Here is a 15,000-nt window from a genome sequence, read left to right on the forward strand (position 1 = left end):
GAAATAAGAAAAATGTGCGCTACCATATAACTGAATCTATCATAAATAACATGAGATATGCAAGAATTTAACTTTTTCAAAGGTTCCACAACTGAGCATTTCCCGCGGAAGCGGCTAACGGTGTCATTAGTCACCTAAATCTATAATAAATGTCCCCCCATTGGCTTTTGTATTCTAACGAAATGTGGCGTGCCCAAGCCGCAGATTTCTGTCACAATCTTTCATCAATCTGACTTTGGGGTTCCAAGATATTCTCTTTAATGGCCGTTCGCTTCATCGATTCTACATTTTACCCGTACTCTTTTTTTCCTTAATTATATTATATCAGCTATACTGAAATCTTCCGTTACAAAGTAGCATAGTGTAATATCCCGGTTAATGCACCTAAAACCTTATTTTATGCAGCATAATCCGTAGATGAGGTACGAGGAATGGCGTATAATAGCGCCAGAAAGTTCGAGGAAAACCGTTTTTATTGTAAGATATTTCCGTATTTTTGGTTTTCATCGGGTATGTAATGTTTTGTGCCTCAACTGAACACCACTCCCAACATTTTTCCATGACTCAACACTTTTTTATGTAGAGTATTTTGGAAGACGTACATCCAAATAACAGCTACTAATTATATATGTAATCACTGTAATTAGTTTCAGTTTTTATTATTATTATTATTATTATTATTATTATTATTATTATTATTATTATTTCATATATTTAAATTAAATTTCATATTCTAATAAGCTTATATCAGAGCAGGAATACAGGGTTAGTGTGAACCTGCTTTTATAAAAGAATAAAAATACAATGTTGTTCTCCAATTCAATCTCTGAATCTCGTGAGTTGCAATAAAAAAAAAACTTGCAATTTAATGTAATTTCCGAAAGTAACGTCATAAAACACAGCTAATCTCTTTATTATCATGTTGAAAAATATTTCGCAAGATTTCGTTGAAAATCTGTTGCATTCTGAGTCACGGAAGGGGTCATATATGTATATATTTTTTTTCCTAGTTGACGTGATTTAATTTTCTGCACTGGGATGGGGTGTGAAGGCTTCTGTCAAATTACTGGTGTAGTCGTGCATTGATTTTGATTCAACGGAGGTAAAATGAGATTGGCTAATCACCATTATCTTTTATTTTCTCGCATTTTTTCGTGAAAGAGTTTTCAAAAATAGAAAATTTATTGCAGTCTACCACACATCAAACACGAATAATGGGTTATCAAAATGTATATACACATACTTATGTATATGTAGATATATATGTGTGTGTGTGTGTGTGTTTGTACAATTGTTCCGAATTTTGAAAGCTGTCCATAATTTCCATTTTTAATCTCGCTACAATATCCATGGGTAAAGAAAATGAAAATAGACAAAAGCTTAATAAATATAAAGATAACAAAGACAAATTATTTAACGTAAAAATACATACATGTTTAACCGGCAAGACAGACAAACAAGGCACAATAAATGAACCGCAGGAGACAGACAGACAGACACAGTTAACAGCCAAACAGAAGCACAAAAACAAGCGGACAGAAACCTGAGTGCAATAGACGAATAGACAGCAAGCAGACAAATGCAGATTTAGGTGAAGTTTATTTTTTTTTTTTTTTGAAATTGCAAAAGTTTGTTGCCGCAAATTACAACAAAAGTTGGTGGAAAGAATCAAAGCGGCCTAGAGCGAACCTAACAGAGTAGAATTTGGACAAAGGAGGAGGAGGAGGAGGAAGAAGGAAGAGGAGGGAGGAAGAAGGAAGAGAGGGAGGAAGAAGAAAGAGGAGGGAGAAGGAAGAGGAGGATGAAGGAAGAGCAGGAAGAAGAAAGAGGAGGGAGGAAGAAAAGGAGGAAGAAGGAAAAGGAGGATGAAGGAAGAGGAGGAAGAAGAAAGGAGGGAAGATGAAGGAAGGGAAGACAGAGGAGGGAGGAAGAAAATGAGGAGGAAAAAGGAATGGGGAGGACGAAGGAAGAGGAGGAAGAAGAAAGAGGAGGGAGAGAGGGAGGAGGACGAGGAGGAACTTCCAAAGAGGAAATTCCTCAAATGGCAAAGGAAAACAGTGCCTGGAAAATTGTGGCTGGAAAAATAAGACGGTTGTTTCAGAGAGGGAATTTACATTTCAGGGCGAGGAATTCGCGCATTATTTCAGCTTTAATTTGAAAATAGCAAGTGCGAGGACGAGAAGGACGCTATAATGCTTTGAAATTAAACCGATAATAGGTCGCGTGAAAACATTAAACAAATGATAATACTTTTAAATCAGGAATAATATTTACAACATGTATTTTAAAACAAAACATCATTGAAATGATTCTGACTGGTTTATATATATATATATATATATATATATATATATATATATATATATATATATATATATATATATATATATATATAGATATATATATAAGACGATCAGACTATTTTAATTTTGATATTGATTACTGAAAACCTGAGAAATCATGAATGAACAACTATGCATTTGTTTTAAATGAACTTGTCTTTGAACTAACAATTATGGACTTTAATAATAATGTGTGTAAATCATGGGTTAATTTCAGATCAATATTTAAGTTGTTTTTTACAGAGGCTCTACGGCATATGCCAATTTCTTTGAGATGATATAGGGTACTTTTCAATGCAAAAAATTAACTACCATCAAATGGGAAAAGCGCGCGTGCGCGCAGGCTCTTTTATGTGTGTTTGTGTGCGTGCGTGCGTGTAAGAGAGAGAGAGAGAGAGAGAGAGAGAGAGAGAGAGAGAGAGAGAGAGAGATTCAAAAATTTTCCCAAGATAAATTCTACATAACAACGGCATGTTAAATGCAAAAATAACCTGTAACAACAATAATAAATACAACAACGAGACAACTAGTTGAATACCAAAAACTAATCAAATACATTAGTAAAATTAAAGTTACGGACAGCCCCTTCATACTTTCTCTGTCAGCTGTAGAACAAACGATAATTCAATTTGGGACCGTTTCATTACAAAACCTTACCAAATTTTGCCTATAATCAGACTTCCCTTGGCAGGAAGCATGCATAAAGAATTTTAGCCAAATACAGGAAGGTCTTTCTCCATCTTGGTTAAATCGTGGAGTCAACCAGATTATAACAGGTTATACCAAACCTAGTTTCTCAGTGGTTGTTTACATAAGTTATTCATGTGATAAAATATAGTTTCTCTAAAATCAATGGCCTGTGATTGTTAAATTTTTGCGAGTGTATTATAATATTCATGATAATAGTACAATATTTTTCACACAAGTCATGTGATAATATTGCACTAAAAAACCACTGGGTTTTAAGAAACGATATTTTTCACGTAAATAACTTTTTAAACGACCGCTGAGGCAACTGGCGATTCTGTGGTTCAATAAGAATGCATAATTTATTTTTCTAATCTCAGATGGTACTCTTGGCTTTACTCCCAAATTGGATTTGAAAAATGTAAAAACCTAAGTAATATATTTCGCTAACGTGAGGCAAGGCGTTGGTGATACACACTGTCGATTTTTGCCGGAGAGATATGATATTTTTTCTAATGCAAATACTGAAGGATTTCGTCATGCAAATTCTGCGCAAGTATTTTAGAAAGAAAAATAGGAACTTTTGCCTATGAAGTGTTCAGACATTTTTCATTTCTGTAAAAGGTGCGAGATATTCTTGGGAGAGTGACCTGGAAAGAATTGTTCTTACTAACTCCGAGTGACACTTTCCCTGAAAATGCCGAATAAACTTTCAAAGCACAAATGCTTAAAGATATTACTGAAGAAAGGCTGAAGGAAGTGTTCCTGTGTAAATAATGAACGTTTATAATGAAAAATTAGGATCCCAGATGTACACATGATTATACTCTAATCAAGCGTGGACAGGCCATCTATTAATGTAATTGATCTGTGTAGTAATTTACGAGGGAAGACAATTTTATTTTTCTGTTTAGAATAGCCTTGTCAATTTTTCAAGGACGGAGAAATAAAGGTTTCATTTAAAAAGAATTTCATATTTTTATTTTTTAATATGGCAAATGTTTTTATCTTTATTAGCAGGAATATTAGCAGATATGGTAACAGTAGTAATTGTATTACTAGTAGTAATTACTGTTTTAGTTTTAATTATTATTATTATTATTATTATTATTATTATTATTATTATTATTATTAAAGGTTTTACCAGGCCACTGACAAAATTAACATTTCTAACTCTCATAGGCCTGGCCGGAAGGATTTCTTCTTTAAAGAAAATAAGTAAGTAGATAAGTATCTTGGTTGATAGCTAACAAAGTTGTAAAATTCCCTCAATATTCACCATTTTAGTAAATCTCAAAATATAATTTCCCTTAAAACTCCTGACGCTAAATAAATTAGGTTTACCGCAATAAACTGACGAATTATTGATGAAAATTAATACTGAATGGCAAGCATGACATACTGAAAATAAAAATAGCTACTTAAAGCAATTCCAGATAAAGGAGATACACAAATCGATTATGAATGTTTTAGTAATAAAAATGACTTCTTAAAACATTTCGAAATGCAGGTGATAAGTAAATAAGTAACTGAGTATAATCTAGCGTCGCAAATGCTTTGGTCATTGAAGTAAATAAGAAATTTAAAAAAATATGATACATTACGTATGTGACAAATGAAACACTTTTATCCAAATGATATTCATGTCATTTTATAGATCTATTTCAATCACTGAGTCGATAAAGAAAAATTTTACTGATACACAGTTTACATTTAATCACTATATAAAAGATGAGTCGGATAATTAGAGGTATTCTTCAAAATGCTGAGTTAAATTTTTTAAGTAATATTAACATATTTAACGGTTTTGCTCACTATCTCCTGACCCACGTCAAGTATGGCTGTTCAAAATCACTTCTGAAAATGGAAATATAATGCACCAGCTGCGGGGAATAACGCCATCTTTTCGAAAAGCCATTCACAGTTTTTCAATCTCCATTTCTGAGTCTCGTAAAATACGAATAATTCTGAATTTAAATGTTCAATTCCCTTTAGATCTTGCACACAGCGCATGAAAAAAAATTGGGATAGTTGCACTCTAGAAAATAGGAATGTGGATGTACAAACTGAGTTGCTGTATTTTCTACAGAGAGAGAGAGAGAGAGAGAGAGAGAGAGAGAGAGGGAATGTGGATATACAAACTGAGTTGCTGTATTTTCTACAGAGAGAGAGAGAGAGAGAGAGAGAGAGAGAGAGAGAGAGAGAGAGAGAGAGAGAGACGAAAAATTGTATGCATCATCAAAAATGCTCTAAGTGAATCAAACAAAATTCTTTGGGGGCAAATGGCGGACGAGAGAGAGAGAGAGAGAGAGAGAGAGAGAGAGAATCATTTCAATGGAGAAAAGAGAATGAAATACACCGTTACTGGAGGGAATGAGAGAAAGAGAGAAAAACTTACTGCAAGAAATGCATGGTAGACAAAGCTACTAAGATAGGCGAGAGAGAGAGAGAGAGAGAGAGAGAGAGAGAGAGAGAGAGGTGCCAGGACCGAGTCCATGGTGACGGAAGAATTGCAGCGTTAGAAAGAAGTGGAAAGCAATTGATTTGACTGGGAAAGCTCTGTGGACTGCCAGTTTACTCTTCAAGAACAAGGGAATTGGCTACCTTTGCAGGTGTGCGTGCAAGCACGTATGTACACAATAGTGTGCTCATGTTCACGTGCAACTCGACGTGTAAGTACAATAATATACCAGTGTTCAGGTTTAAGTGCAAAACAAGTATCTGTTCATGCACATGTATGTGTATACACACACACACACACACACACACATATATATATATATATATATATATATATATATATATATATATATATATATATATATATATATATATATATATATATATATATATATATATATATATATATATATATATATATATATATATATATAATATATATATATATATGTATGTATATGTATATGTATACTGCTCATCTTCACGTGCAGGTGCAAACTTGGTATTCACTGAGACACGTGTATATAGCATGTTCGTGTTCACGTGTAAGTGTAAAATAGGTATGCATTCGTGCAAGTGTACATACGGTAGTACAGTACATTCATGTTCATGTGTACGTGTAATATAGGCATTCCTTCATACACGTGTATATATAACAGCATGTTTATGTTCACTTGTGGGTGCAAAATACATAATCATCCATGCACATGTATATACACCTTCACGTCTGTGCTCAGGTGTGGCTGCAGATGTATCACTTGCATAAGTGAATGAGTTTGGACACAAACAAACATGCTTGCACTTATACAGTAAGTGCCACAGCGCAGTGAAAGAGCAAAGGATTTGTGCTTGCAAGGACAGCAGTTTGATTCCCATTCTGCCACCCTACAGTTGATCTACGCCGAAGGGTTCCAGCGGCATTTAAGGTCAAGAGAAGACACTGGCCGAACAACCTCGTCACCTAAAGTTTTGCTGACAACAGGAAAAGTCTGCCCTTTGAAAGAGGCATAAAGGTTTATTGTAAAAAAATCTTACATACTTATTATAAACATGTGTGTGTATTTGTTTATGTGTTACAACTTGTTAAAATATGATAATCCAATAAATTCAAGTTGACATAGAATCTGAACGTGTTTCTGTTAATATAGAAGTTCTAGCTAAAATTATCCTTAACATGTCCAACTACAATTATCGGTATTACCATTGATTACTATATTTGTGACCAACAAGTTTGACGACTTCATTACTGTGCCCTTGGAATCTACCATTAGGTATGATTAGGTATATGACATACTGTTGATTTGTACGTTGCCAAGCTATGATAATGATACCTTTAGACTTACACCTAGATTACTGCACTGGCATTCGGTTTGGGTTGAAATGGGGGTAGTCACATAATTGAAGTTATGTTAATGCTGAATTACATTTATAAACTCAAGTGTATCAGTTATATTGCTTATTCATCGATAATCCAAAGCATTCTTGCTGAAAATTAATTAAGTATACCTTAGTTTGACCAGACCACTGAGCTGATTAACAGCTCTCCTAGGGCTGGCCCGAAGGATTAGACTTATTTTACGTGGCTAAGAACCAATTGGTTACCTAGCAACGGGACCTACAGCCTATTGTGGAATCCGAACCACATTATAGCGAGAAATGAATTTCTATCACCAGAAATAAATTCCTCTAATTCCTCATTAGCCGAAGAATCCAACTCGGGCCTAGCGAGTGCTAGCCGACAACTCTACCGACTCCCCATTCTTGCTGAAGCAACCTATCGATTATTGCAAATGAATTCAACAGTTTTCATCTGGTGTTGTTTGATTCCTTACTTTACAGATGCCAACCAATTGAAAATAACGATTTTAATTGCCTTACTGAATCCTATCTGAATTTCAAGATTCAATAACTCAGATTTAAAAGGTATTTCGCCAAATGAATCAACACATCTGATAACTTTCGTCTTCCTGAATATTTTATTTGAATTTTAAGATGTTCAAATCTTCGAGTCAGATGTTATGGAACCTTTGCTAAATAGGCCCACAGACTTAATAACGGTTGTACTATTGAATTACTGTCTTTAAATTCCAAGATGTAGACACTTTTGCGAGTCGGGAAGCAATCGATAATAAATAGAAAATACCCGCGGGAAAAAGGGTATTCAGTAAGTACTACCTTAACACCTGGAAGCATAATCATTATAACCGACAATGACGCATTATACGATACGGTAAACATGACAACATCCTATTAACCCACGACCATCCTCTACGGATCGGCAACTATGATTAAATCAAAACAAACATACTGAACTGCCAGGAATACATCATCGTCTGCCTATACAAAGAGAATATGGGACTGAGGTAATGTTATCTTAGGGAGGAATATTCTCCCTCTAATGCAACCCAGACGTGACCCAATTCGGGAATCGCGCAACACCGCATAATAGCAATAACCGCGAAGTATATTTTTTTCGGAAATGGCCTTTTTTTTTTTTTTATTCCAGCCAACACAATATTTGCCTTCTTATAATAGGACGTTCTTGGGATTTTTCTGATTTTCTTTGTTTACAGTTATAATGTCTTAGGGCCTCAATCCTGCACTCTGGCTTGTATGTATGTATGTATGTATGTATGTATGTTTGTATGTATGTATCACAGTTTTAAATAGAAATTTTTCACAGTTTTATATAGATGTGAAATGCTATCATTTATATATATTATATTATATATATATATATATATATATATATATATATATATATATATATATATATATATATATATATATATATATATGTATATGTGTGTATGTGTGTGTGTGTGTGTGTGTGTGTGTGTATGTACAGCCTCTGTCATTTAAGAACACAAAGAACGAAAGCCTCAAGTCTGTTCCTTATAGAGAAGAATAATGAAGAGTGTGAAATAAGATAAAGTATGAGCGGAAACAAGTGAATGCTAAAAATGGGAAAATATGATAGCAGAAGGAATAAAAGCAAAAAATAATGTCAATCGAAGCTTTTATGGTATTAAAACATGTTACATATTCATCACATTCCATTTCAATACACTATGTTTCCTTTGCTGCCTCAAAGCGAGAGAGAGAGAGAGAGAGAGAGAGAGAGAGAGAGAGAGAGAGAGAGAGAGAGAGAGAGAGAGAGAGAAACATCTTGTATTCAGAATTAAAGGCGATAGACACGTAGGTGAGTGAATAGAGGCAGACTGTACACCATCGCCGAGATAATGAGATGATGTTCCCAGAAGCGTTTACTCTTGTGGTCTATTCTTAGAATATGAAAGGAATATTTAAGGTCCTGACTGTCTTACGGTGTCGGAGTAGAGAGAAACAGACGCAGATATACAAAGGCGAGAATAGGCAAGAATAAAATACAGCTGTACGAAATTATGGGGATGAAAAGAATCAATCACAGAGGATGTTCTTGAGAATAAGGAATACAGATTTATATGCATAAGTAAAGGAGACCAGAATATCCTTGGGATGTTCATTATACAGATGGGAAGATGATCTGTGTACTACAAAGGAAGATTGACCAGACAGGGGAGAAAAATGATAAAGTAATGAATGAAGCAGCAACATTTAAATACAAAAATGTGATTCCCTATTATTATTATTATTATTATTATTATTATTATTATTATTATTATTATTATTATTATTATTATTATTATTGCTGTTTGTTGTTGTTGTTGTTGTTGTTGCTGTTGTTGTTTGAGAATATAAACAGTCAAAAGAAACAAGCCCAAGAGATTCGTGACTTTCAAAACAAATTCCTGAAAACAGAATGACCCAAATTTACAGAGGGGAAAAACACAAACCAATAAAAAATGCACAGAAATATTTCGTAAAGTCAGCAAAAAGACAATCGTGAGGCAAGGGGAGAGAGAGAGAGAGAGAGAGAGAGAGAGAGAGAGAGAGAGAGAGAGAGAGAGAGTATTCTCGGAAACATTACACTTGCCAAATTCGTCACCTCGGATTTGTAGCTTCTAGACGTTTAGGAAATGCAAGAAAAAAGTTTTCCTGATAATAAAAGGAAAAAGACTAGTTTTCCAGCCCATGGAAACGCCGTCCATAATGTTTTGCAAGACGCTGGAATGGCCTCCCGGAGAGGATGCGCGAAATTTATCATATGTTAGCCAAAAAATAAGGTTCACTTTTTCCATAAGAAGCCGTAAAGAGATTAGATGAAAGAATATGAAAAATAATGCTCATGACTAGGAACTTGAGAACGCTGGGTTTTTTTGAGTACGGTATTTTTTCTCTGCTTATCTTTTGGGGGTTTCTTGATGGAAATATATTATTCATACCGCTCTTCTGAGTCCAATTTCAGACAAAAATAACACTGAAAAGATCAAATTAAAATGTTAAAAATAAATACCGTCAGGAGCATTTTTTCACACTTAAGTATATTATTTTTATATTTACCTCTTTGATTTAATCTTCCGAGTTCTTTTTAATTTAGAAATGAAACTTACACGTATGCAACATAATCTTCCTAATTCTGAGAGCATTAAATTCTCTCCTTTTCCTTTTGTTTCTAGCAATATAGCTTCAATTTTTTTTAAGATATCAATAAACATTAAAATCTGAATGAGAACTTGGCCACTCTATGGTTACACCATTTTTTAAAAAAATATGAAATCAGTAATTCAGGAACTTTTAAAATGGATTTAATACGATACCCATCTCCTTCCTGTCTTCTGCTACTTCGTTGAATTTCAACGATTCGTTCGCAGGAAACTATATCAAAGGAATGTGCTAAATCCCAACTGACAGGAATACTTCAACCGCGAACTTCCCACAACTTCCCACCAGCCATAGATCCTATGGAAACTACAAACTTTGACTGACAACACTTTAAACTGACAGCAAACTTGGACCAGTGACCCATCAAAATGCTTTAATTGTCACAAGGCCTTATGGTTACTATATTGATATGCAGGAGAGCTTCTTCTCAGCATTCTCCTTATGGGAATTTATGCATGCTGAAACGAATGGAAACTGGAAACAGCTTAGGCTGGAATTTAGGACAATAGTGAAAGGAATTTCTGAAACGGTAAGTCCATTACACTAGAAGTTACAGAATGAATCGTATGGCAACCAGGGTTTATAAGAATAGGACAATTAAGGTTGCGGAAATTAGATTCTATTTAATTGAAATTTATGAATACAGAATCCATATCAACTACATATACTCTTTAGTTTATGGCAACAGAGATTCACCAAAATGGAATCTGTGGGAAGCTAAAATACATGTGAACTAGGATTTACAGGAATATTCATACACATTGGAATTTTTGCTCTAGATTCATATATATATATATATATATATATATATATATATATATATATATATATATATATATATATATATATATAATGTCATGTATGGCTACTGGAATCTATATATATATATATATATATATATATATATATATATATATATATATATATATATATATATATATATATCAATGTCATGTAGCTACTGAATCTATATAACCTGAAACTTAAGGAACCTGGAATCCATATAGCCAGAACATTCTTACAATTAAAATTCAAACCAACTAAAATTCGCAGAAGCTGAATTCTTAGGGAACTGAAATGCATAATGACAGAAAAGTATGGCAACTAGCATCTATTTTATTGGAATTTATAGCAACTCTACTTTCAGGCATTGCAATCCATATAACTATAACTTATGGGAACTGGAATCATTATTACTTTCAATTCATGGACACGGCTCCGTGAAACCTTGAAGCCTTTGAACTGAGGATTGCATGGAATTTTAGACTGATTCAAACTAGCACATTGGATTGGCGGCCAATGTTAACTTTGGTATGATGCGAAAAGTAGGGCCTACAGGGTGAGCATAAATTCCTTCCCTAAAATTAATGACGATAATAATTAGTTAGCGTATGGTTCCTAGAAGTCTTTACTAATGAAGCTTCTGAAAATATTAGATAAAATTTATTAAATAAAGGACAGAATGAACAAATATTTTGTTTTTTAAGAAAGAAAAAATTCAAACGATCTATGATATAACCAGATATCTTCATTAGTGACGAACTCTGGTTTTATGAGAGTTTCGATTTTATAATCTGTAATGCAGTTATATTACAAACGATATACTAATAACGTTGGTGACTCAGGACTTTCATACACAAATGATTTCCCAGAGCATTTAGTAACCGGTAATACCGTTAGACAGTTTTTGGACATTGCTTGCCATTTGTAAGATTTAGAATATATGCCCAACAACTTAACATATGATTATACTACTTAATTCTGTAACGTCAAAACTATCGTATATGGATGGGCCTTTAAGGGCCGTCCCTGTGAGAGTTAAAATTGTAAATTCAGTCGTCAGTTTAGACTATTGATTAAAAAAATAAATAAATAGGCATTTTTATCGGGCGAGAAGGAACCTTTGTTGCTACCGACACTAACAAAGTACATCCCATCGTCGTAAGCATCACCCGGACGCCTGAGAAAAATTTGAGAGAGAGAGAGAGAGAGAGAGAGAGAGAGAGAGAGAGAGAGAGAGAGAGAGAGAGAGAGAGAGAGATCCATCGGCATAATGGGGTGTCTAAGCTTCAAATGGTGCCATAGAAGGATAAAAGAAGAATAAAGAATTGAGATTGGAGGGAAAGTGTGAAGGAAAAAAATTCAGTAGTACTTCAATATTTCTCCTTGCCCCTTTTAGAGAGTCACTTCTGTCAAGTGGCGCAGAGAGAGAGAGAGAGAGAGAGAGAGAGAGAGAGAGAGAGAGAGAGAGAGAGAGAGAGAGGCGCCCTCTAACGAATCTATGTAATGAATGGATCAATTACAGAGAGAGACCGTATTTGACAAATCTATGTAATGGATGGCTCATTTAAGAGAGAGAGAGAGAGAGAGAGAGAGAGAGAGAGAGAGAGAGAGAGAGAGAGAGAGAGAGAGTAATGGCTTTGCAAAGTTGAATTAAGTACAGAATGAGATGGGTTATAACAATGAACAGCAAAAATAAAAAGAAATTGTGAGGGTCAGACTTACAGAATATATAATAAATGAATAAGTACTAATAATAGACATATATACATACAAACATATTTATATATATACAAATATGTATTTATATATGTATATATAAGTATGTATGTATGTATGTATGTATGTATGAGAGAGAGAGAGAGAGAGAGAGAGAGAGAGAGAGAGAGAGAGAGAGAGAGAGAGAGAGAGAGAGAGAGAGAGAGACTCGTAATGGCTTGTAGCAAAGTTGAATTAAGTACAGAATGAGATGGGTTATAACAATGAACAGCAAAAATAAAAAGAAATTGTGAGGGGCAGACTTACAGAATATATAATAAACGAATAAGTACTAATAATAGAAATATATACATACAAACATATGTGTATATATACAAATATGTATTTATATATGTATATATAAGTATGTATGTATGAGAGAGAGAGAGAGAGAGAGAGAGAGAGAGAGAGAGAGAGACTCGTAATGGCTTGTAGCAAAGTTGAATTAAGTACAGAATGAGATGGGTTATAACAAAGAACAGCAAAAATAAAAAAGAAATTGTGAGGGACAGACTTACAGAAAATATAATAAATTAATAAGTACTAGTACTAGAAATATATACATACAAATATATGTATATATTTACAAATATGTATTTATATATGTATGTATGCATGTATTTATGTATGTATGTATGAGAGAGAGAGAGAGAGAGAGAGAGAGAGAGAGAGAGAGAGAGAGAGAGAGAGAGAGAGAGAGATATATGGCCTTGTACGGACGCCAGAAATACAAATCCAGCGATATCTTTCCCTCCTTTTTTTTTTTAGGAAAGAATAACTTCCTCGACTCCAGACAGGCGTCAGAGGGACTAGAAAATGCTGTACAGCCATTGCTTCAATCTCTGAATAGACAAGTATGGCCGTTTTGAAGGACATGAAGTTATCTTCATGTCCTTAGACAGAGCAGTCTCAAGGTTGCCGGCGGCTCAGAACCTTTTAGTCTAACTAAAAGCGCTGGATTAAGTTGATCATAAACAGTGTTCTGTCGTGAGAGAGATAACTATGGAGATAGGGGAAATACGGAGATGACAGATGGAAAATATGAAAGATATATTACGATTATGAAGAGTCTGGAGTATTGTATGACGTCGGGGGTGAGAAACGGATACAGTGATCAAAAAAGAGCAAACTGTATAAATAACTTACATACGGAAACAGTGATATGCACTGCGGAAATTTAGAAAACAGAAAATAACAAACAATATACGAAGAGTAAAGAGAGTTATTGCCAAATTAAACAGAAAATTTCCTACGTATTTGGGAAATGACAATCGGAAAATAAGCCAAGATATACGAGTATAAGCTCTAAACATTGTTCTATAAGAATAAATTTGCTATGCAAATATGGTAAATATGGGGGAACATAAAATGGAAGATAAAGAGTAAAAATAATAAGAATTATCATATAAAAACACGTTGAATAAGGGCGTATGGTAAACGTCACGCTGATCTTAAGTGGAAATTTGGAAAACAACATCAGGAATAACTAGTGTTTTATCATAAGTAAGTTGAATATGAATTTGTGAATATTACACAACTGCCATTTGCAATATCAGCCAAGAATATTATTCTCTTACGAATACGTTATCAAAAAATGTAAGTATTGAAGGCATTACACTAAAAACGAAGTGAAAAACAGTAAAACAAGAATGACATGACAGGATATCAAATTGAATACAGGGTGAAAATTATCAGAAAGATATTATTTTATCAGGAATATACACGTGGATGAATAAATAAAAAAAAGTCACCACAAATATCAGGGATGAATAATCTGGATAATATCCACCAAAAACATCCCATCAAGAGTCAAATATTTTGTATTTGTTTTCGTTGCAAACGACATGAAATATCTGGCAATCAGTCATAAGAGCGATTTTATGATGCTGATCCCATTGACTCTTTCATATCTGATTGGAATTGAATTTTACTCGTGCAGAAGAACGAAGCTAATGATGATATAACTTACACTGATCATTCTTACATTTCTCACAATAATAATAATAATAATAATAATAATAATAATAATAATAATAATAATAATAATTATTATTATTATTATTATTATTATTATTATTATTATTATTATTATTATTATTACTGATACTGATATGTCATCCGGTATTATACAAAGAGGTATTGGCATAATTTTTTGTTCCGTGGGGAAATTTGTTTAATTTATTTAATGGCACAGAATCGCGCTTTTTTTTTTTTTTGCAAATGGAGTAAAAAAATAATGTTGGCAGTTATGTACTTGCGACCAAGTATACTTCATATATTGAACATTTTTATCATAATTAGTTACATTCAGGCATAATTCTTCGCGCCACGAGGCCAAGGAAATGTATACTACCTCTCGATCGAATAAAAAATATCCGTTTAGAAACTTGATACAAAATATTTACATTCAAACAATACGGTATACTTA

General features: G+C 33.7%; 1 protein-coding gene across 2 annotated transcripts in view; it reads left to right on the forward strand.

Annotated features, from left to right (window-relative positions):
* The window catches only part of LOC136846576 (limbic system-associated membrane protein-like), a 142,428-nt gene that overhangs the window by 83,027 nt on the left and 44,401 nt on the right, over nt 1–15,000 (forward strand). Inside the window, exon 2 of one of the 2 annotated variants that reach the window (XM_067117430.1) lies at nt 4,212–4,247. The exons of the other annotated variant lie outside the window; for it this stretch is intronic. Coding sequence (XP_066973531.1) covers nt 4,212–4,247 — 36 coding nt within the window. The remainder of the gene's footprint in view (nt 1–4,211; nt 4,248–15,000) is intronic. 2 annotated transcript variants of the gene reach the window in all.

This window comes from Macrobrachium rosenbergii, chromosome 15 (genome assembly GCF_040412425.1).
Source record: "Macrobrachium rosenbergii isolate ZJJX-2024 chromosome 15, ASM4041242v1, whole genome shotgun sequence".
Lineage (NCBI taxonomy): Eukaryota > Metazoa > Arthropoda > Malacostraca > Decapoda > Palaemonidae > Macrobrachium > Macrobrachium rosenbergii.